The sequence below is a fragment of the Panthera uncia genome (assembly GCF_023721935.1).
Source record: "Panthera uncia isolate 11264 chromosome C1 unlocalized genomic scaffold, Puncia_PCG_1.0 HiC_scaffold_3, whole genome shotgun sequence".
In the NCBI taxonomy this organism is placed as follows: Eukaryota; Metazoa; Chordata; class Mammalia; order Carnivora; family Felidae; genus Panthera; species Panthera uncia.
Genome location: NW_026057584.1, coordinates 26,550,269 through 26,569,328, shown reverse-complemented (window position 1 = coordinate 26,569,328; position 19,060 = coordinate 26,550,269). Strand labels below are relative to the sequence as shown.

Here is a 19,060-nt window from a genome sequence, read left to right as displayed (position 1 = left end):
ATATATCTGGTTCATTCCACTCTTTGTAACCTTACATCTGGACTACTATAGGAGCCTAGGAGCCTCTTTAATTGATCTGTTTCTCCAATCCCTTCCCAGGGCAAATTGTCTTGTTCAAAGGCACCAAGTCAAGCTTTCAAAAACAATACTTTGATCATTTTACTTCCCCACACAACCATCACTGATTACCGAGTGTTGGCATAATCACCGAATCACAGTTGTTGTCATCATCATTCACAACTGATGAGGATTTAACCTGCCAGCCATTGAGCTGAGTACCTTTAAAATATGTTACCTTATTTACATTTTTTAAATGTTTATTCCTTTTTGAGAGACAGAGAGAGACAGGGCATGAGCAGGAGAGGGGCAAAGAGAGAGGGAGACACAGAATCCGAAGCAGGCTCCAGGCTCTGAGCTGTCAGCACAGAGCCTGACGCGGAGCTCGAACCTACGAATCGTGAGATCATGACCTGAGCCAAAATCACACGCTTACCCGACTAAGTCACCGACTGAGCCACCGAGGCACCTCTCAAATATTTTATCTTATTTAGTATCAACCCAACTATAAATGGTAACCCTATTTTTTCCCCTTTTTTTCACTGCTTAATTCAGCTGATATCTTAATTTGAGGTTACTCATTGCCCCAAGGTAGACCCCAAATGGATGAATGCTTAACGGCCACAAATTCCTCCTATTGCTATATATATGCATACCCCTTCGCTGCAGTTATCTCCGAAAGGTAAAGTCTATTTCTCCACCTCTTTAAATCTGGGCCGCCATGTGACTGGCTTTGCTCCACCATCAAATGCAGTGGAGATGAGGTTGTTGGGACCCAGGGCCTAGGCCTCAAAACTTGCAACTTCTCTGCTATCTTGGAATACTGTCCTGAAGTGCCATGTTAGGGAAGCCATCCTTAGCTACTACACAATGAAAGGCCACAAAGAGAGTTGAGTCTTCTCAGGCAACATCCAGCACTACTTATCTGCCAGATAAGTAGGTGAGGCTAGAATCTTCTAGCTGAACAGACCCTCCAACTGAATATAGCCGCATGAAAGTAGCCCTACATTTATGGGTAAGGAAAATGAGGCAATGAGTGATTTAGACTATACCACACACTATTAAGAAGAAGAACTAAGATTTCAATCCAAACAATATGTCTTCCAGAACCCATGCATGAGACTACTAAAAAGTGTTACTTCCCCCTAGGAAATAATTTTTTGGCTCTCTAGAATTTGATACCTTCCAGATTTATCTACAATTACATAAAGCATCTTTTCTCAAAGAAATAAGGTCATACATTCTATACATTTCTGAGTCAACCCATTAAACCCAGGAGCACAGAACTATTGCAGCATGGTGAGAAAATCTTCAACCAACATACTTCCACTATCTAGAGCAGATGCTCCAGCAGGTAGAGCTGAAGTCAGGATGGCACAGAAGAGGAAAAGCCAGTCTCCCAGCTAAGTAAGAATACATTCAGGGCCTCAAGACATCTCCTCTTCTTCATTTAAGCAGACACTTCCTATACCATGAAATTAACTTATTTTGTTACCTCAATTCAGATTTTTCTTCTTCCTGCCCTTAATGCAGAAGAGTAGACTATATCTCAATTTGCCAAAATTTATCCCTTGCATTACATTTTAATTTGCACATTTGTGCCTTATTGCCCCAACAGGAACTTCAATTTCTGTAAAACCAGGTCTTTATTTTCCTTTAAAATTCTTAAATTATTTGCTTACAAAAATAGCCTGAATGCACATGAAGCGTATAAAGCTAATCATTCCACAATTTAAAAACTAAATGAAAACTTTAATTTCATTATATACACATTAACGTATATACCTTACTTGTATTATTAAGCCACCCATCTTGGATCTGAAATCTATAAAAATAACAAAGATGAGAACTGACTATCAATACCAAGAAACACTGCTTAGACAAATTTGCCTTGAGAAATATATAAAAGAACACAGAATAACAGAGTTTGTAATAGGAATAGTTCTAAGGGGCAAATATCCAAAATATATTAAAAAACCCATGTAACTCAACACCAAAAAAAATAATATGATTTTTAAAATGAACACAGGCACAATATGGATAGATCTAGAGAGTATAATGCTAAGCAAAATAAGCCAGAAAAAGACAAATACCATATGATTTCACCCATATGTGGAATTTAAGAAACAAAACAAAACAAATAAAAGAAAAAAAAGAGACAAACCAAAACAGACTCTTAAACTATAGAGAACAAACAGATGGTTACCAGAGGGGAGCGGGTGGGGTAAGGGTGCAATAGGTGAAAGGGATTAAAAATACACTTATCTTGATGAGCACTAAGTAATATATGGAGCTGCTGAATCACTACATTGTACTCCTGAAACTAATATAACGATGTATATTAACTACATTGGAATTAAATTTTTAAAAAATGAACATAGGACCTTGAATAGGCATTTTTCCAAAGAAGACATACAGATGGCCAACAGACACATGAAAAGGCATTCGACATCATTAATTATCAGGGAAATGAAAATCAAAATCAAAATGAGTTATCACCTCATACCAATTAGAATGGCTAATATAAAAAAGACAACACATAACAAGTGTTGGCCAGGATGTGGAGAAAATGGAAACCTCATGCACCATTGCTGGGAAAGTAAAGTGCTGCAGCTACTATGAAAAACAGTATGGAGGTTTCTCAAAAAATTAAAAATAGAAATACCATACAACCCAGTAATTCCACTTCTTGGTATTTACCCAAAGAAAACAGAAACACTAATTCAAAAAGATATATGCACTCCTATGTTTGTTGCAGCATTATTTACAATACCCAAGATATGGAAGCAACCTAAGTGTCCATTGATAGGTGAATGGATAAAGATGTGGTATGTATATTTATATACACACTCAGCCAGAAAAATATAATGAATTCTTGCCATTTGCAACAACATAGATGGGCCTAAGTGAAATAAGTCAGAGTCACATACCATATGATTTCACATATATGTAGAATCTAAAAAACAAAACAAATGAACAAATGAAACCAAAAATGATGTAAACATACAGAGAACAAACTGATGGTTGCCATTGGGAAAGGGAGTGGGAAGAATAAGTAAAATGGGTGAAGGGAGAAAAATAAATACATAGTAGATAAATAAAATACAGAAATAGTTCTTCCTTATTTCATAAGGGTTATATTTATTCTTTTAAAAAAAATTTTATATTCATTTTTGAGAGAGCACGAGCAAGTGAGAGAACAAGTGGGGCAGGGCATAGAGAGGGAGACACAGAATCTGAAGCAGGCTCCAGGCTCTGAGCTGTCAGCACAGAGCCCAGTGCGGGACTCAAATTCATGAACCACGAGATCATGACCTGAGCAGAAGTCGGACGTTTAACTGACTGAGCAACCCAGGTGCCCCTAATATTTATTCTTAATTATAAATTTTACCTCAATTTGCAAATATGTTAGGCCTACAACATAAAGCTGTTACCATAAATATATATGAAATGGTTCTTAGTTTGCATGTTAAAATTTATGAAAAATGAAAAAAATTCTCCTGTTCATAACAGTTTCCCATCCAGCACATGCCATAGCCCTATGTGACTATTTTATATTTAATTTACTACTTGTGTAGGACTTCTCATAATGAAAATAGCATTCTTTAGATTGACAAGATCATTGCTAAATAGTTTACCAGAGATTAGCAGGGTCACCTAGAGACAACACAGGTTAGTTATATTTGCAAAAAGGCAAGGAGAAAAAAAGAAAAAAAATACTAAGTTAGAAAACTTAAAGAATACTACGGGTAAGCAGACCCTTACATGAGAGCACTAGACACGAAGGGGATGGGAGACACCATAGAGGAAAAGGGATGACAGAAGACAGGTGGGGTCCCACAAATAAAGTTTCATGTATTTAAAAATTTTGCCTAGGTAATATATTGATATTTACAGTACAGTGATCTATACTTTGTACCCAAGGAGCTGTAAGTATTAATGGGGAAGAAATAATCACCACCACTGTCAGTCCCAAATATGGAAAGTGGTTGGGAGCATAACCAAATAAACTTTGGGCTTTTCAACCACCTCCTTTCCCTATTCCCAGCCAAACCATCTATACTTTTATCAGTTTCATATAAAATAACCTCTAATCTAACCAACTGAATAAATTTATCAGTTTATTCTTGCTCACTTATTTTTACTAAGATCTTAAAATAAAATAAAATCACTACTCTAACTTAAAATAGAATTCTTGTTATGATTAGCACCCTATATATACTATTTATGCCCAGTTACCCACAACCTGTTTCTATAGAAAACTGTAACCAGAATTGTAACCTTGGATGACAGAAACCTCTGTCCTTTTATCCTAGTGGGACAGAGAACTCCCCTGACAGGAGTTCATCAGGGTGGTTCCTGTTAACCAAAGGCTGAGACACTAACAAGGTAGGGCCTAAGGTTGCATGGTGATTGATACTCTTATAAAGAAGAGGCTGAAGAAGCATATTATGGCCAAATAGTGTTTTTCTTTAATTCTTAATTAAAAGTGAAATTGTACTTTAAAGCAAGCTTGTGGCTACATTTACATTTTAAGACTTGTACTTGAGTATTATTCTGGAAAACATATTCATATCTATGCCTGTCAATGCGTTTTCCCGAATCTGAAGGTATTTCTATACTTCAGATAGATCAAGCAATATTATACCAAGCATAAAAAGGCATAGATTCTCTAAGGATAGTTTCTTAGTAATGAATAAAGATTAGACAGAAAAATATGTGATTCAGCTAGAAGAAGAAGGCCAAAAAAAATAAAATAGCTTTAGAAACTACATGGATTTTAACAATTGTTGCTATGGGCTGAGATTTCACAGGAAGGAGTTTTACTGAAGTTCATAAAAGAAATAGTGTTAAGATTCAGTCTTAACATTTAAAAGAAAATTACAAAATTGTATTCCCATTTATTTTAATTAAAAAGTTGTTTTAATGTTTATTTATTTTTGAGAGTGAGAGAGAGAGAGAAAGAGAGTGAGCATGAGTGGAGGAGGGGCAGAGAGAGACAGGTCAAACCAAGAGAGAGGGAGGGAAGGAGGGAGGCAGACACAATCTGAAGCAGGTTCCAGGCTCTGACCTGTCAGCATAGAGCCAGATGTGGTGCTTGAACCCATGAACCTTGAGATTATGACCTGAGCCAAAGTCGGACGCTTAACCAACTGAGCCACTGAGGTGCCCCTCCTCTTATTTTTTTAAATGTTTATTTTTTTATTTTGAGAGAGAAAGCAAGAGAGCATAAGCAGGGAAGGGGCAAAGAGAGAGGGAGAGAGATAATCCCAAGCAGGCTCCGTGCTGCCAACACAGAGCCCGATGAGATCATGACCTGAGCCAAAACCAAGAATCAGATGCTTAACCAACTGAGCCACCCAGGTGCTCCTTACTTCCATTTATTTAAATAGTGCTAAATATGTGTATTTTTGCATTCTAGGTGCACTTCAGTTTCCCAATATAAAATGGGGTACATTAAATAAGAAATAAATGTAAAGCATTTATAAGTTAAAACAATGCCTTGCATATAATTCCTTAATAAATATTAGCTATGATTATTTGACATTCTCATTAGAGACGGGTATTGAAAAAATGGCAAAATCACAAAAAAATATATACTAATTTATGCTTTTTATTAATTTTGCCCAGCAAAGGAATCATAACCTCTGCAAACAAGGATTCTAAATAATCATTTCAATTCTTACACCTTTATTTCTTTCATCTTTATTGTTCTGGCAGAAAAAGTAGTGTAACCGTTGCCTGTAGAAATGTGGAGGATAAAGAGGGTACATGATGAACTCATAGATCTGGCTAAGGAGGTTTCTAGGCAGAATTTTCGAAGTACCAATTGGTTTCATTTAGTTGCCTATGATAAATTATGGATGTAATAGGGCGAGCTCAAAAAGGAGCTGTTAAGTTTTCAAACAGTTTAGAGGAAATACAGAACCAAGACTTGCTGGTTCAAACAGTTAAGATTGTTGCTGGTTTCTGGCCACTCCAGAGAGCAAAAGGTTCACACGCAACAAAGAAAATGATACCAATTCAAAGACCAAACCCAGGAAACTTTGCCAGTAAAACTGGCCTCAGTATCAAGATCTCACAGGTGAGACTGCAAGACTCTTTGTTAAGACCTTACAAAGGTTTGAGGCATGCCGATAAATCCTAAGATGAATCTTAGATAAGAAGGTTTCTAAGATTTTTTTTTTCTTGTAAGATTTTTAAGTAATCTCTATACCCAACACAGGGCGTGAATTTATAGCTCCAAGATCAAGAGTCTCATGCTCTATGGACTGAGCCAGTCAGGTGCCCCAAAGTTTTCTAACAATCTTAAAGGTGTTTCTCAATGATCTTCTCAGCTAGCCGAAAGTGCTTCTAAGGATCCTAAGGGTATTTTCCCCCTGCACCACACAAAGTCCAAAATGAGAAGGACCTTTCTTGAAAAGATTTATAGATATGACTTTTGTTCAGCAGAGTTTATTTTCATGCGATACATAAGGAGTCTACAAAGTTTCAAGGACTTGAACTCGGATTAAGAAATAGTTCAAAATTAAAAGGACTTTGGGCCTTCAGCTTTTTTCAGTCAGTGACATGCTGAGAAAACACACATGCAAAAAAGTGTTTAAAAATTGTAATATTTGTTTATTTTTCAGAGACAGAGGCAGTGTACAAGTGGGGGAGGGGCAGAGAGAGGGAGACACAGAATCTGAAGCAGGCTCCATGCTCTGAGCTGTCAGCGCAGACCTGACGCAGGGCTCAAACTCATGAACCATAAGATCATGACCTGAGCCAAAGTTGGATGCTTAACCAACTGAGCCACCCAGGGGCCCCCAAAAGGGGATTTTTTGTATGGAAAAGAAAAAAATGACAGAGAATGTAGTCAAGAGCCCAGAGGGCAGACATAGCAGCCACAAAGAACCACTTCCAGAGAAACAGACCCACATCAACAAACCTGTAACATGTGCCTAATTCTGTATTTCAGAACTGCTCTATTCCTCCCATTCCCCATCTGAACAGAGTGTCTATTCTGATTATCACCTGTCCACTATTGTATGTTGGGTATGTGTAAAGCAAGTAATAATATTAGTTCACAAGTTAATAGTCTTTTAATCCAGAGGAGCCATACTTGAGCTATACCCAAAGAACCACACACGATGGACCTACACCTAAAAAGTCTCATTTCAGGGATGCCTGGTGGGCTCAGTCGATAGAGCATGTGACTCTTGATCTCCAGGTCATGAGTGTGAGCCCCACATTAGGAGTAGAGTTTACCTAGGAAAATAAAATAGAAAAACTAAAAAAAAAAAAGTCTCAATTCAGGTACCTGACCATCATTTAATATGATAAAATTCAGGACTTTTAAGCCTGAGCTTAATGAGGTAACAAGATGAGACACAGGGATCTTCAGGAAAAAGATTACGTGATTTTTACATATTGAGAGGTCAATAAATAGGAAACAGAAATGAACTATAGTAGTTAGCCTCCCCTGATGGCTTCCAATGAACCATGTCTCCCTCCTGGTATTCTAGCCCTTGAATAGTCCCTCCCATATTAAATCTCACACTGATTTGCTTAACCCGAGAAATTGAACAAAAAAGCTCTATCCTAGTTCTAGGCCTAACTCTTAAGAAGAGCTGGCAGCTTTCATATTTGCATTTTGGAGAGGCTGAGCCACCATGTAAAACTACTCTGCTAAAGAAACCATGTGAAAGCCCACATGGAAAGGCCTGAGACTACATAAAAAAGAAAAAGAAGCCCAGATCACCAGTCCATTCCAGCCTCCAAATGATTCCGATTCATCACCATCTTATTACAACTGTATGAGAGACCTTAGACAAGACTGAAAGAACCATTCAGGCAATTCACAGAATTATGAAAAATAATTGTTTTAAATCACTAAATTTTAGAATAGTTTATTATGTAACAGTAGATCATAAAAATAAAAAAGGATGGGGCAACTCTGAAGGTGTAGCAGCAGACCCAGGCCCACTTCTATGATGAAGAACATACCTAACATAACATTTTACATATGTATATACCTGGTAACCACATCACCACTTCGATCAAGATATGAAGCAGTTCCAACCACCCAAAAACCTTGGTTACATCCTTTGCTGATCAACTCCCATCCTCCATATAAAAGTCACCACAATTCTAATTTATATTACCACCAGTTAAGTTTTGTCTGTATTTATCAGAGACTATGTACTCTTTCCTTTCACTCAACATAATGTCTGGGAGATACATATTTTTGTATCAGTAGTCCATCTTTTTTATTGCTATATGTATATACACCACAATTCTCCTGCTGATGGGACATTGAGACTGCTTTCTGTTCGGGGCTTTAATGAGTAAAGCTGTTATGATCACTCTTAACACAAGTATTTTTGTGTACATAAGTATTCATTTCTCTGAGGAAAGTTCCTAAAAGTGGATTTGCTATTAGAAGGGTAGGCGTATGTAGTGGTATCTTGTTGTAATTTTAATTGCATTTCCTTGATGAGTAATGATTTTAAAAACATTTTCATATGTGTATTGGCCATTTGGATATCCTCTTTTATGAAAGATCTGTTCATAACTTATGCCTTTCTTTTTTACTTAAAAGAAGTTCTTGTGGTAAAATACACATAAAATTTATGATTTTGACCATTTTAAAGTGTACAACTCTGGGACACCTGGGTGGCTCAATTGGTTGAGCATTGGACTCTTAGTTTCAGCTCAGGTCATGATCTCGCAGTTTGTGGGTTCGAGCCCCACAAGTGCAGAGCCTGCTTGGGAGTCTCCCTCTCTCTTTCTGCCCCTCTACTGCTCATATGCTCTTGCTCTTTCTCAAAATAAACAAACATTTTCAAAAAGTGTACAACTGTTTATGCCTATTTTTAATTGGACTGTTGGTCCTTTTCTTGTTTTATTAGTTTAAAATGCATATATATATATATATATACACACACACATATGTGTGTATATATATATATATATATTCAAGATACAAAATCTTTTTCTTCAGTGTATACTTTGACTTTCTTAATGCTACCTTTTATATAAATAAGTTAATAATTTTAACAGAGTCTAAATTAATTTTTTCTTTTATTGTTGTGTCCTGATTAAGAAAGACAGGAAGGTATTTTCCTATGTTTTCTTCTAGCTTTAATGTTTTCCTCTCACCTTCAGGTCTATGATTCACCTTTTTTTTTTTTTTTTTTTTTTTTTTTTTTTTAGGGTAGTACATATTTGTAGCTGAGTAGGTAGCTCTCTTGCCTATTTCCTGCCCATAAAATTTTCGGGATCCAATAGCTTTCTTTCATCCAGTCTGTGCCCTTTTTAGTCTAAGCTGATACTGTTTTTGTTAATATAAAATTCTCAAAAACCTTGTTATGTCAAGATGATCCATGTCATTAGACAAGAGGGTGCCCTCCAGGTCTTTTATGGATAGCCTCATCTTTATTCTTTGACTTCTGCTAAGATGGTTGACTGGATCTGTGAGTAGGTCCTATGCCTAATCTCTTCAGGAAAAGTCTGTCCAGCCACACCCCCTGAATTCTCTCCAAGACAGAGTACATGGTTTTTGTTTGGTTTTGGCAACAGAATGAAAACTTTCCAAATTATCAATTTCTGCTTCCTTTTTGGTTAACAATTGCTTCCTCAACTTATCCATTTCTTCTAATATTTTACTATAAATAGCAAGAAGAAACTACACTGTAAATTCCATACTTTGATAATTTTGTAAGCTAAATACCTAAGAGTTCAATGCTTATAGGTTCTATTTTCCATTCAACAGAGTATTTTCAGCCAAGTTTTCCACCACTTTATAACAAAGATCATCTTTCTTCTAGTTTCTAATCTTTCTAAAATCTTATCAGAAGTACCTTTGTCTTCTATCCTCTTCACTTATTTCTGAACTCTCATCAGAATCTAGGCTCACCTCAAAATTCTTCCAGCCTCTACTCATTACATAATTCCAAAATTGCTTCAACAATTTTATGTACTTGTTAGTGCGGCATCCTACTCCCTGGTACCAAACTCTGTATTAGTTTCCTAGGGATGTCATAATAAATGGCCACAAATTGGGTGACTCAAAACCACAAAAGTTTATTTTCTCACAGTTTTGGAGGCCAAATGTCCAAAACAGGTATTGGCAGGGCTGAGTTTCCTTTGAAGGCTCTGTGGGAGGATTGTTCCTTGCCTCTTTCAGCTTCCGGTGGCTCCTGGTGTTCCTTGGGTTGTGGTAATATAATTCCAATCTCTGCTTCCGTCTTTACATAGCCTTCTCTGTGCCTCAAATCTCTCCTTATTTTATGAAAACACTAGTCATAGGCCTATCCTAAATCCCAAATTATGTTATCTCAAGATCTTTAACTTAATTACATCTATAATGACCCTGTTTCCAAATAAGTTACTGTATTAGTTTGCTAAGTCTGCAATAACAAGGTACCACAACCAAGTGGTTGAAACAACAGACTTACTGTTTCCTATTTCTGGTGGCTAGAAGTCAGATCAAGCTGTCAATAAAATCGGTTTCTTTTGGAAAGAAGGAAGAATCTTTCCATGCCTCTCCCCTAGCTTCTTTTTTTGCTTCCAATCTTTGGTGTTCCTTGGTTAATTGAAGAATAACTCTGATCTCAGTCTTCATCTTCACATGACGATCACCCTGTGTACATGCATCCATTTCTGAATTTTCCTTTTTAAAAAAATTTTTTTTATTGTTTATTTATTTTTGAGAGAGACAGAGTGAAAAGTGGGGGAAGGGCAGAGAGAGAGGGAGACACAGATCCAAAGCAGGCTCTAGTCTCCTAGGTGTCAGTAGAGAGCCTGACGCGGGGCTCAAACTACAAACCATGAGATCATGACCTGGGCGGAAGTCGGATGCTTAACCGACTCAGCCACCCTGGTGTCCCTGAATTTTCCTTTTTATAAAGACATCAGTCATATGGGATTAGGGCTCATCCCAATAACCTCATCTTAACTAATTATATCTACAACAACCCTTTTTCCAAATAGGCTCAAATTCTGAAATACTAGGGGTTAGCACTTCAACATATAAATTTTGATGGACACAAATCAACCCATAACATTCATAGATACCAAGAGTTAGGGCATGGACAGGTTTTTTTGTGGGGAGACACAATTATGCCCACTAGTTGTTTTTTTTTTTCTTTCAATACTTTGAATATTTCATTCTACTCTCTGCTTACACGGTTTCTGATGAGAAGTCAGCTGCAATTCTTATACTTGTTCTTCTATAGGTAAGAGTTTTTGTTTTTATTTTTGTTTTTCCTCTGCCTTTCCTCAAGATTTTCTGTCTTTGGTCTTCTGCAGTTTGAATATGTTATACCTAAGTGTTTTATTTTTTGTTACTTCTGTTGTTTTTTAGGTATTTATCCTGCTTGATGTTCTCCTGCTTGAGTTTTCTGGATATATGGTTTGGTGCTGGTCATTAACTTTATAAAATTCTCATGTATTATTACTTCAAATATTTTTTTGCTCCATTCTTTTTCTCTTCCTTGTTCCAACTACATATCTGATAGACCTTCTGAAATTACCCCAAGGTTCTTGAATGTGCTATTCTGTTTTTTCATTCATTTTTCTCTTTGCATTTCAGTTTGCAAAGCTTCAGTTTGACTTACCCAAGCTTGCTGATTCTTTCCTCAGCCATGTCCAGTCTATAGGTGAGGCCATGAAATGAATGCTTCATTTAGGTTACAGTGTTTTTGATTTCTAGCATTTACTTTTGATTCTTAAAAGTTTACATCTCTCTGCTTACATTACCCATATAGTCTTACCTGTTTTCTACTTAAATCTATTAAAGACTTTAACATATTAATCATACTTATTTAAGAGAATTTCAGTATCTTTGTCATATTTGAGCCTGGTTCTTTTTTTTTTAATATTAAAAAATTTTTTTTGATGTTTATTTTTGAGAGAGAGAGAAGCATGAGTGGGGGACAGAGAGAGGAACACACAGAATGTGAAGCAGGCTCCAGGCTCCAAGCTGTCAGCACACAGCCTGATGCAGGGCTTGAACTCACAAACTGTGAGATCATGACCTGAGCCCAAGTCGGATGCTTAACTGACTGAGCCATCCTGGCACCCCTGTGAGCCTGGTTCTGATGGTTTCCTTGTCTTGTCAGAGTGTGTTTTTCCTAGCATGCCTTGTAATTTTTGTTGAAAGCTGGATATGATGTATCAGGTAATAGGACTGGAGGTAAACAGAATGTGTGTTTTTTTGGGTTTTTTTTGTTTTTATTTTGTTTTTTGTTTTTTGTTTTTTTTTTTTTTCCAGTAATCTATACCCAACATAGGGCTTGAACTCACAACCTGGAGATCAACAGCTGCATGCCCCTCCATCTGAGCCAGCCAGGTGCTCTGATGTAAAGAGAATTTTACTGTGAAGCATTACGTTAATCTGGCTAAGCGTGGGCAGTGTTTAATGGCTAATATCGTTGTAGGTGCCAGAGGCCTCAAAATTCCTCTAGTGTCTTTGTCTCCCTGTTAATTTTTGACTTCTTAAGCACTCCTCCTCAGAGAAAGTCTATGCTTTGCAGCTGTACCCTACTGTTATAGTACCAGAAACTTGTTGGTATGGTGGTAAAGTGTGAGGAAAAGGAAGCATACAAGGGGTGCCTGGCTGGCTCAGTCAGTAGAGCCTGTGACTCTTGATCAGGGTCATGAGTTCATGCCCCATGTTGGGCATGGAGCCTACTTTAAAAAAAAAGGGGGTGGTGCTTGGGTCACTCAGTCAGTTAAGCACCCAACTTTGGCTCAGGTCATGATCTCACGGTTTGTGGGTTCCAACCCAGCGTTGGACTCTGTGATGGCAGCCTGCTTTGGATTCTGTGTCTCCCTCTCTCTCTGCCCCTCCCCTGCTCATGCTCTGTCCCTCTCAGTCTCAAATATAAATAAAACATTAAAAAAATTTTTTTTAAAGAAAAAAGAACAAAAGGAAGCCTACCTACCACAGTAGCATAATGTACTATATTCTTACAATTAAATCGTCTTTTAGTGGGTCTACTTAGACAAGTGTTTCTTATTTTCTACACTCATTGCCTCTATAGGGGGGCAGCAGTGGGAAAATGCTTTTCTCCCAGGCAAAGTAAGACTTTACTGAAGTCTTTCCACTGGAAGAAAAAGCTGTGTTACAGACAATGCTCTGAACTCATTTCATAAAAGTTATCTCTTCCCTTTCCATACTTAAGCCACTAAGGATTCTTCTTAGCTCTTCATTATGAGAACCTTGTGGGGTCGTAGAAGTAAAGCCCATGAAAGTGTTGGGGGGGGACTTTTAAGACAGGAGTACCTAGGAGTTTTTTAATCTCAAGGTAATCCACACTCAGCCTCAAATAATTCATCCAAGTTACCATGTAAGTGTTCCTAACAGTTTAGTTAATGGTTACTGTGGCTTCTGCGCTAGGAGAGCACATCTTGGCTGTAGCTCTCTGAAGTTGCTTTTCTCTCCGTATTTCAGGGTGGCAATTTGTCCTATAGTCTTAATTCTTTGATGGGACCATGGAAACGCAGTGATTTTCAGTTTGTTCACCTTTCTCTTACTGTAAAGGTAGCAGTGATGACTTCCAGGGTCCTTATGTGCTGGAGCTGAAACCAGAAGTCTTCCTAATGTCTTTACTAGTATGATTTTTTTCTCTGCAATTTATACATGTAGTTGTTGCAATGAAAGTGAGGATCAGCCAATTACTATATGCTATGTAGTAGCAGAGGACTCCTACTTCTCCATTGTCTTTATATAAGCTTTTTACAGCCAGTACTCTGCTAGAGAGTTAAGTCTATAAAAAGTAATTTAAATAATTATTTTCTCAACTCTGCCAAGGATGCTACATGGCTACATTCTACATGCGCAGGAGTTAATTTATTACATAAAATGGATGCCTTAGCCACTTTATCCCTTAATATTTCAATGTGCATTTAAAATAAGGATATTTTCTTACATAATGGCAAAACAGTTACCACATTTAATACTGATACAGTGATACAATATTTTTATATAATCTACCATAGTACAACTGTACAGTTTTCTTAATACCCAAGAATCCCCCCTCTCTCCCCCCTCCCAAGATAATTCTAATCTGGATGAAATATTTCTTTAACTGTCATATATTTTTTTAAACTCTTTTAATCTAAAATATTCCCTTAGTCTTTCTTGCCTTTCACAACATTGACTTTTTTAAAAAGAATACAGGCTAGCTGGGGCACCTGGGTGGCTCAATCAGCTAAGCGTCTGGCTCTTGACCTCGGCTCAGGTTGCGATCTCATGGTTCATGAGTTCAAGCTCTGCATCAGGAGCCACACTGACAGTGTGGAGCCTGCTTGGGATTCTCTCTCTCCCTCTCTCTCTTCCCCTCCCTGCTTGTGCTCTCTTTCTCTCTCAAAATAAAAAAAATAAACTTAAAAAAAATTGTTAAAAAAAAAAAGAATACAGGCCAGTTTTCACAGTTTCTTAACAACATGTTGCTGATTTTGGCTTTGTCTAATATTTCCTTATAATTATATTCAGGCCATGCATCCCTGGCCAAAATACTCCATAGCGATACTGTATCCTTTTCATATGCTATGTTAGTTTTGACCACCTATTGATGACTCTTGCCCAATCAGTCTTTACTATGAATACTGCAATAATTCTCTACTTGGGCTCACTCCACATTTATTAATCAGCAACCTACTATACAGAAAAGTCCTTCCTTTCTCCTTTTTATCTATCGATCTAACAGTAGTGTGGACTCATGGTTTCCTATTTCTTCAATGGTTCACTACTGTCCTTAGTTATTTTGATGCTCAAATAGTCGTAAATTTGGCCAGCAGCACAGCCTCTTCAAACTAGCTTCTGGGTTCTTTTGACATGCCCATCATTTTCTTTTTTTTTTTTTTTGTAATATTTCCTTGCCTTCTGGTAACTTTGAGATGTTCCAGGCTCATCTTACACCTTCTGTTCCCCATGTCTGGAGACTGACCATTTCTCCAAAGATCCCTGTTTCCTCTCAGTAGGGAATAGTATTAGAAAACAAGAATGAGGGCCATATGTTACTCACTGCTGTCAGGGTAAATACAAGTCTAGACCAGTCATATCCAATTTGGTAGCCAGTATCCATATGTGGCTATTTAAATCAAAATAGATAAAAGTTCAGTCCCTCAGTTGCACTAGCCACATTTCATGTGCTAAATGTATTTAGTTACTACCATATTGGACAGAACAAGTATTCATAGAACATTTCCATCATTACAAGAAAATTCTATTGGACATTACATACTAAGACCCCTTCACAAAGCAAATTGAGGACACAAACACATACACACACTCATTCTCATTCTTCATTACCTTTTAAATAACCTCTTATATCCATTACATTAATTCTTTCACACATTAAACAATTATTTAGGGGCACCTGGGTGGCTCTGCAGGTTAAACGTCTGACTCTTAATTTCGGCTCAGGTCATGATCTCATGGTTGTGAGATCAAGCCCTGTGTTGGGTTCTGTGCTGACAGCACAGAGACTGTCTGGGATTCTCTCGCTCCTACTCCCTCTGCCCCTCCCCTGCTCTTGCTCGTGTGCCCTTTTTCTCTCGTGCACGCACTTGCTCTCTCTCAAAAAAAATTAAGCAATTATATATTGAGCATATGTTACAGGGACAGTTATTATTCAAAGCTCTGTAGGGTCAGAAATATATACTCTCTATTCTCTAAGAACGTGTAATGAGAAACAGAAAAATAAATGATTATTAAAAATGGACCATTTTCATAACATAAGGTATTTATTGTATTAATATCCCACTACAGGGATGTCAAGGAAGCCTTCCGGAGAGAAAGGACATTTATTAAGTTTAGAAAGGCAAATAACTATTTTCCTGGCAATTTGGAGGATAAATTAGGGGTGGGGGCATTTTCTATTTTCCATCATTTTCTCATCTCTGTTTCTATTAAAATTCTTTCTCTACCTCTCCTATGACTTTTCAATATTCTGTTTATCTTTCAAAACCCATATTTTATGATGCATTTCTGAATACTTCTAACCAGATAAGCCCCTTCCCTCAATCCCCAAATATAGTGTCTTTACTGATTTCAAAAGCACAAAAGATTTGGTCTATTTTTGGCATTATCGATACACTGGGTAAGAACATGGGCTTTGGAATCAGACTTAGTGCTTACTAGGTGTGTGACCTTGGGTAAATTACTTAATCTCTCTGCACTTCAACTTTTGTATCTAAAGAGGGGATTAACTATACTGCAATACTGTTATATTTTGAGATAATAATAAATAATAATGTATTGAAAATACTTGGCATTGTGAATGGAATATGACAAAGTATATGGTCTACCAGTAACAATAATGTGACACTTATTTCTTCATTTGTTTGCTGTACAAAGGCCCACGTTTACAATGTCAGGGTATATGAAGTATTCCAGCAACATCTAGCAAATCTCCAAAATTACTCAAGCAAATTCCTTCCAGTCAGAATATTTTGGCATAGTCATATGCTCAATATTTTAGACAATTCTACTTATAATTCTGAAATTACAAAATCAATTTCAAAAATATTATTGTTTACAGCATCTTTAAAAATAAAAATAAAATGTGATTTTGTATATAAAAACTTTAAATAAAAAATATTTTCCTATTTGGTTGATTACGTAGAATTTCTTAAAATTCTGAAACAAACTTAAGTTTTAAAAAAATATTTTCAAGTTGGGAAATAGTAATAAAATCTAAACTACTTAAATGGTAAAAATCAACCTATTAATAAAAACTAATTTGTCAGAATGCACATTTCTATTTAAAATTGGAGCCTATAAAACCAAATTTAAAATTGGTTTCTAATGAAACAAGCATCTTGATTTTTATACAAATATATTTAAAATAGTTAAATATATTTAATAGTTAATATAGTAATAATCAGAAACAATATTAAATGATAGTATCATTTCTTTCCTTTGACATAGTATTTAAAAATGTAATAGAAAAAAAGCAGGTCATATAACAAAAACTAGAGGTAACTCATCTTCCCTTTACCACAGTTTGTTCAGATATGCACTGAAAGATGCATACTTAACATTTTGTGAACAAGTGAAAAATATGATTTTTAAAATGAATGGCTTTAATGAAGTACATTTTAATTATAAAAAGTATAAGCACGGATACATAAACTTGCATTGCTTGTATTCCAGAAAAAGAAAAAGGCGTGCTCACAAGAATTAACAAATACCAAACCTAAAAAGGAGAGCAATGCCATTTCCTACAAAATAACTGACAGCTATACAGATTTTCTTTACTTTTTTCTTTACTAAGCAAAGGACAAATACGTAGTACACTTGTGTTTTCTTTATTACCCTTACCAGTAAAATTTTTAAATAACCATGATATGTAATATTCCTTCAAATTGGTTTAAACATAACAGTGCATTTAAAAAAATGGAGATGTGAGAAGTTTCAGAATACACTGCTATGTTAAAAAATTACTAATTCCACTTAGATATTATCAATACCTACATGATTTATAAACTATATATGTAAAGCTTTCTAGATGTAATTATTCTAAATAACCAGGTACAATCCATACCCTCCTGTATGTGAAATATACTGATGATAAAATCTTTATGTTTCCCCATAGGCAGCCTTACCTGTGGAGTCCAATAAAAAGTAGGGCTCAATCGGTAGAGTTTTCGTTTGTGGAAACTCTGAAGTGGCCTTGTTCGAGCTGCTGTACTCATGATAGTCAAGGATGGAGCTTTCAATCTTGTCCTGTCTTTTCTCCTTTTCTTACTGTGCTTCTGGTTAAGTAACCAGCTACTGGAGGAAGAGAGCTCATCTAAATTCTCTGAAGCACTGAAATGCCATGAAATAATTGGGGAGTGGAGGGAATAAAACAAAACAAACAAACAAACAAAAAAGACAAAGAAAACTAAATGTAAATTGCCTTGATCTATTAGGACAGAAGAGTATTAATTTTAGCCAATTTTGTGGTAACAATTGGCAAAAGAATTGATATTAATGGGGAATTACATATTCAAGTTGTGAAAATAATTTCTACTTCTATTTCCTCCTGCAAAACAAAAATCCCATACGTTAGAAATGCTCACATGAGTTCGCTGGTGCAACGTAAATGTTCACTGTAAATTAATAATTCACGCATGTTGCATAGTGTTGTAACTATTTACATCATATGTTTTTTGCATGTGGGTGAAATTACATAAGATTATTAGTCTGAAAAGGGCTAAAATCCCATACTGAAAATCATTAGTTGCTCTGAAATAAACACTACATACCATCTCCATGAATTCTGAAACAAACATGCATCCTACTATGTTTTAGGAACTTTTTAAAACTTCTGATGGTATAGAAGCTACAACTATAAACTGAAATAGATCACACAAGCTACACATAAAAATAAGCAATATTAATGTCATCATTATGCTTCATATTAATTTTTAAACATTATATTTAAATATTTTTAAAATCAGAATAGCAAGAGGAAGTTAATGCTCAATGCCACACAAATTTAATTTAATTTATACAGTATATTATATATAAAATAATTTTTTCAGGCACTATAATATACCAATTTCAACCTTGTTTATATAGACAGAAGCTAGTCAATTTAGTTTTTTATTTTTTTTAAGATTTTATTTTATTATTTTTATTTATTTATTTATTTATTTATTTATTTATTTATTTATTTTACATGGAGTGAGACAAAGCGTGAACGGGGGAGGGGCAGAGAGAGTAGGAGACGTAGAATCTGAAGCAGGCTTCAGGCTCTGAGCAAGCGGTCAGCACAGAGCCTGATGCGGGGCTCGAACCCACGAACTGTGAGATCATGACCTGAGCCGAAGTCAGACGCTCAACCGACTGAGCCACCCAGGTGCCCCAAGATTTTATTTTTAAGTAATCTCTATACCCATCGTGGGGCTCGAACTCATTATCCTAAGATCAAGAGTCGCATGTGCTACAGAGTGAGCCAGCCAGGTACTCCAGTATTCTAACATCAACAAGTGAATGTGTTATGTGTTGTACTGCTAATCA

General features: G+C 36.3%; 1 protein-coding gene across 6 annotated transcripts in view; it reads right to left on the bottom strand.

The window, feature by feature from the left end:
- The window catches only part of KANSL1L (KAT8 regulatory NSL complex subunit 1 like), a 134,076-nt gene that overhangs the window by 44,248 nt on the left and 70,768 nt on the right, over positions 1-19,060 (bottom strand). For 4 of the 6 annotated variants that reach the window (XM_049614992.1, XM_049614995.1, XM_049614996.1 and 1 more), the window contains exon 6: positions 17,659-17,863. In XM_049614992.1, coding sequence (XP_049470949.1) covers positions 17,659-17,863 — 205 coding nt within the window. The remainder of the gene's footprint in view (positions 1-17,658; positions 17,864-19,060) is intronic. The other 2 variants (XM_049614993.1, XM_049614994.1) reach the window with 2 other exon arrangements.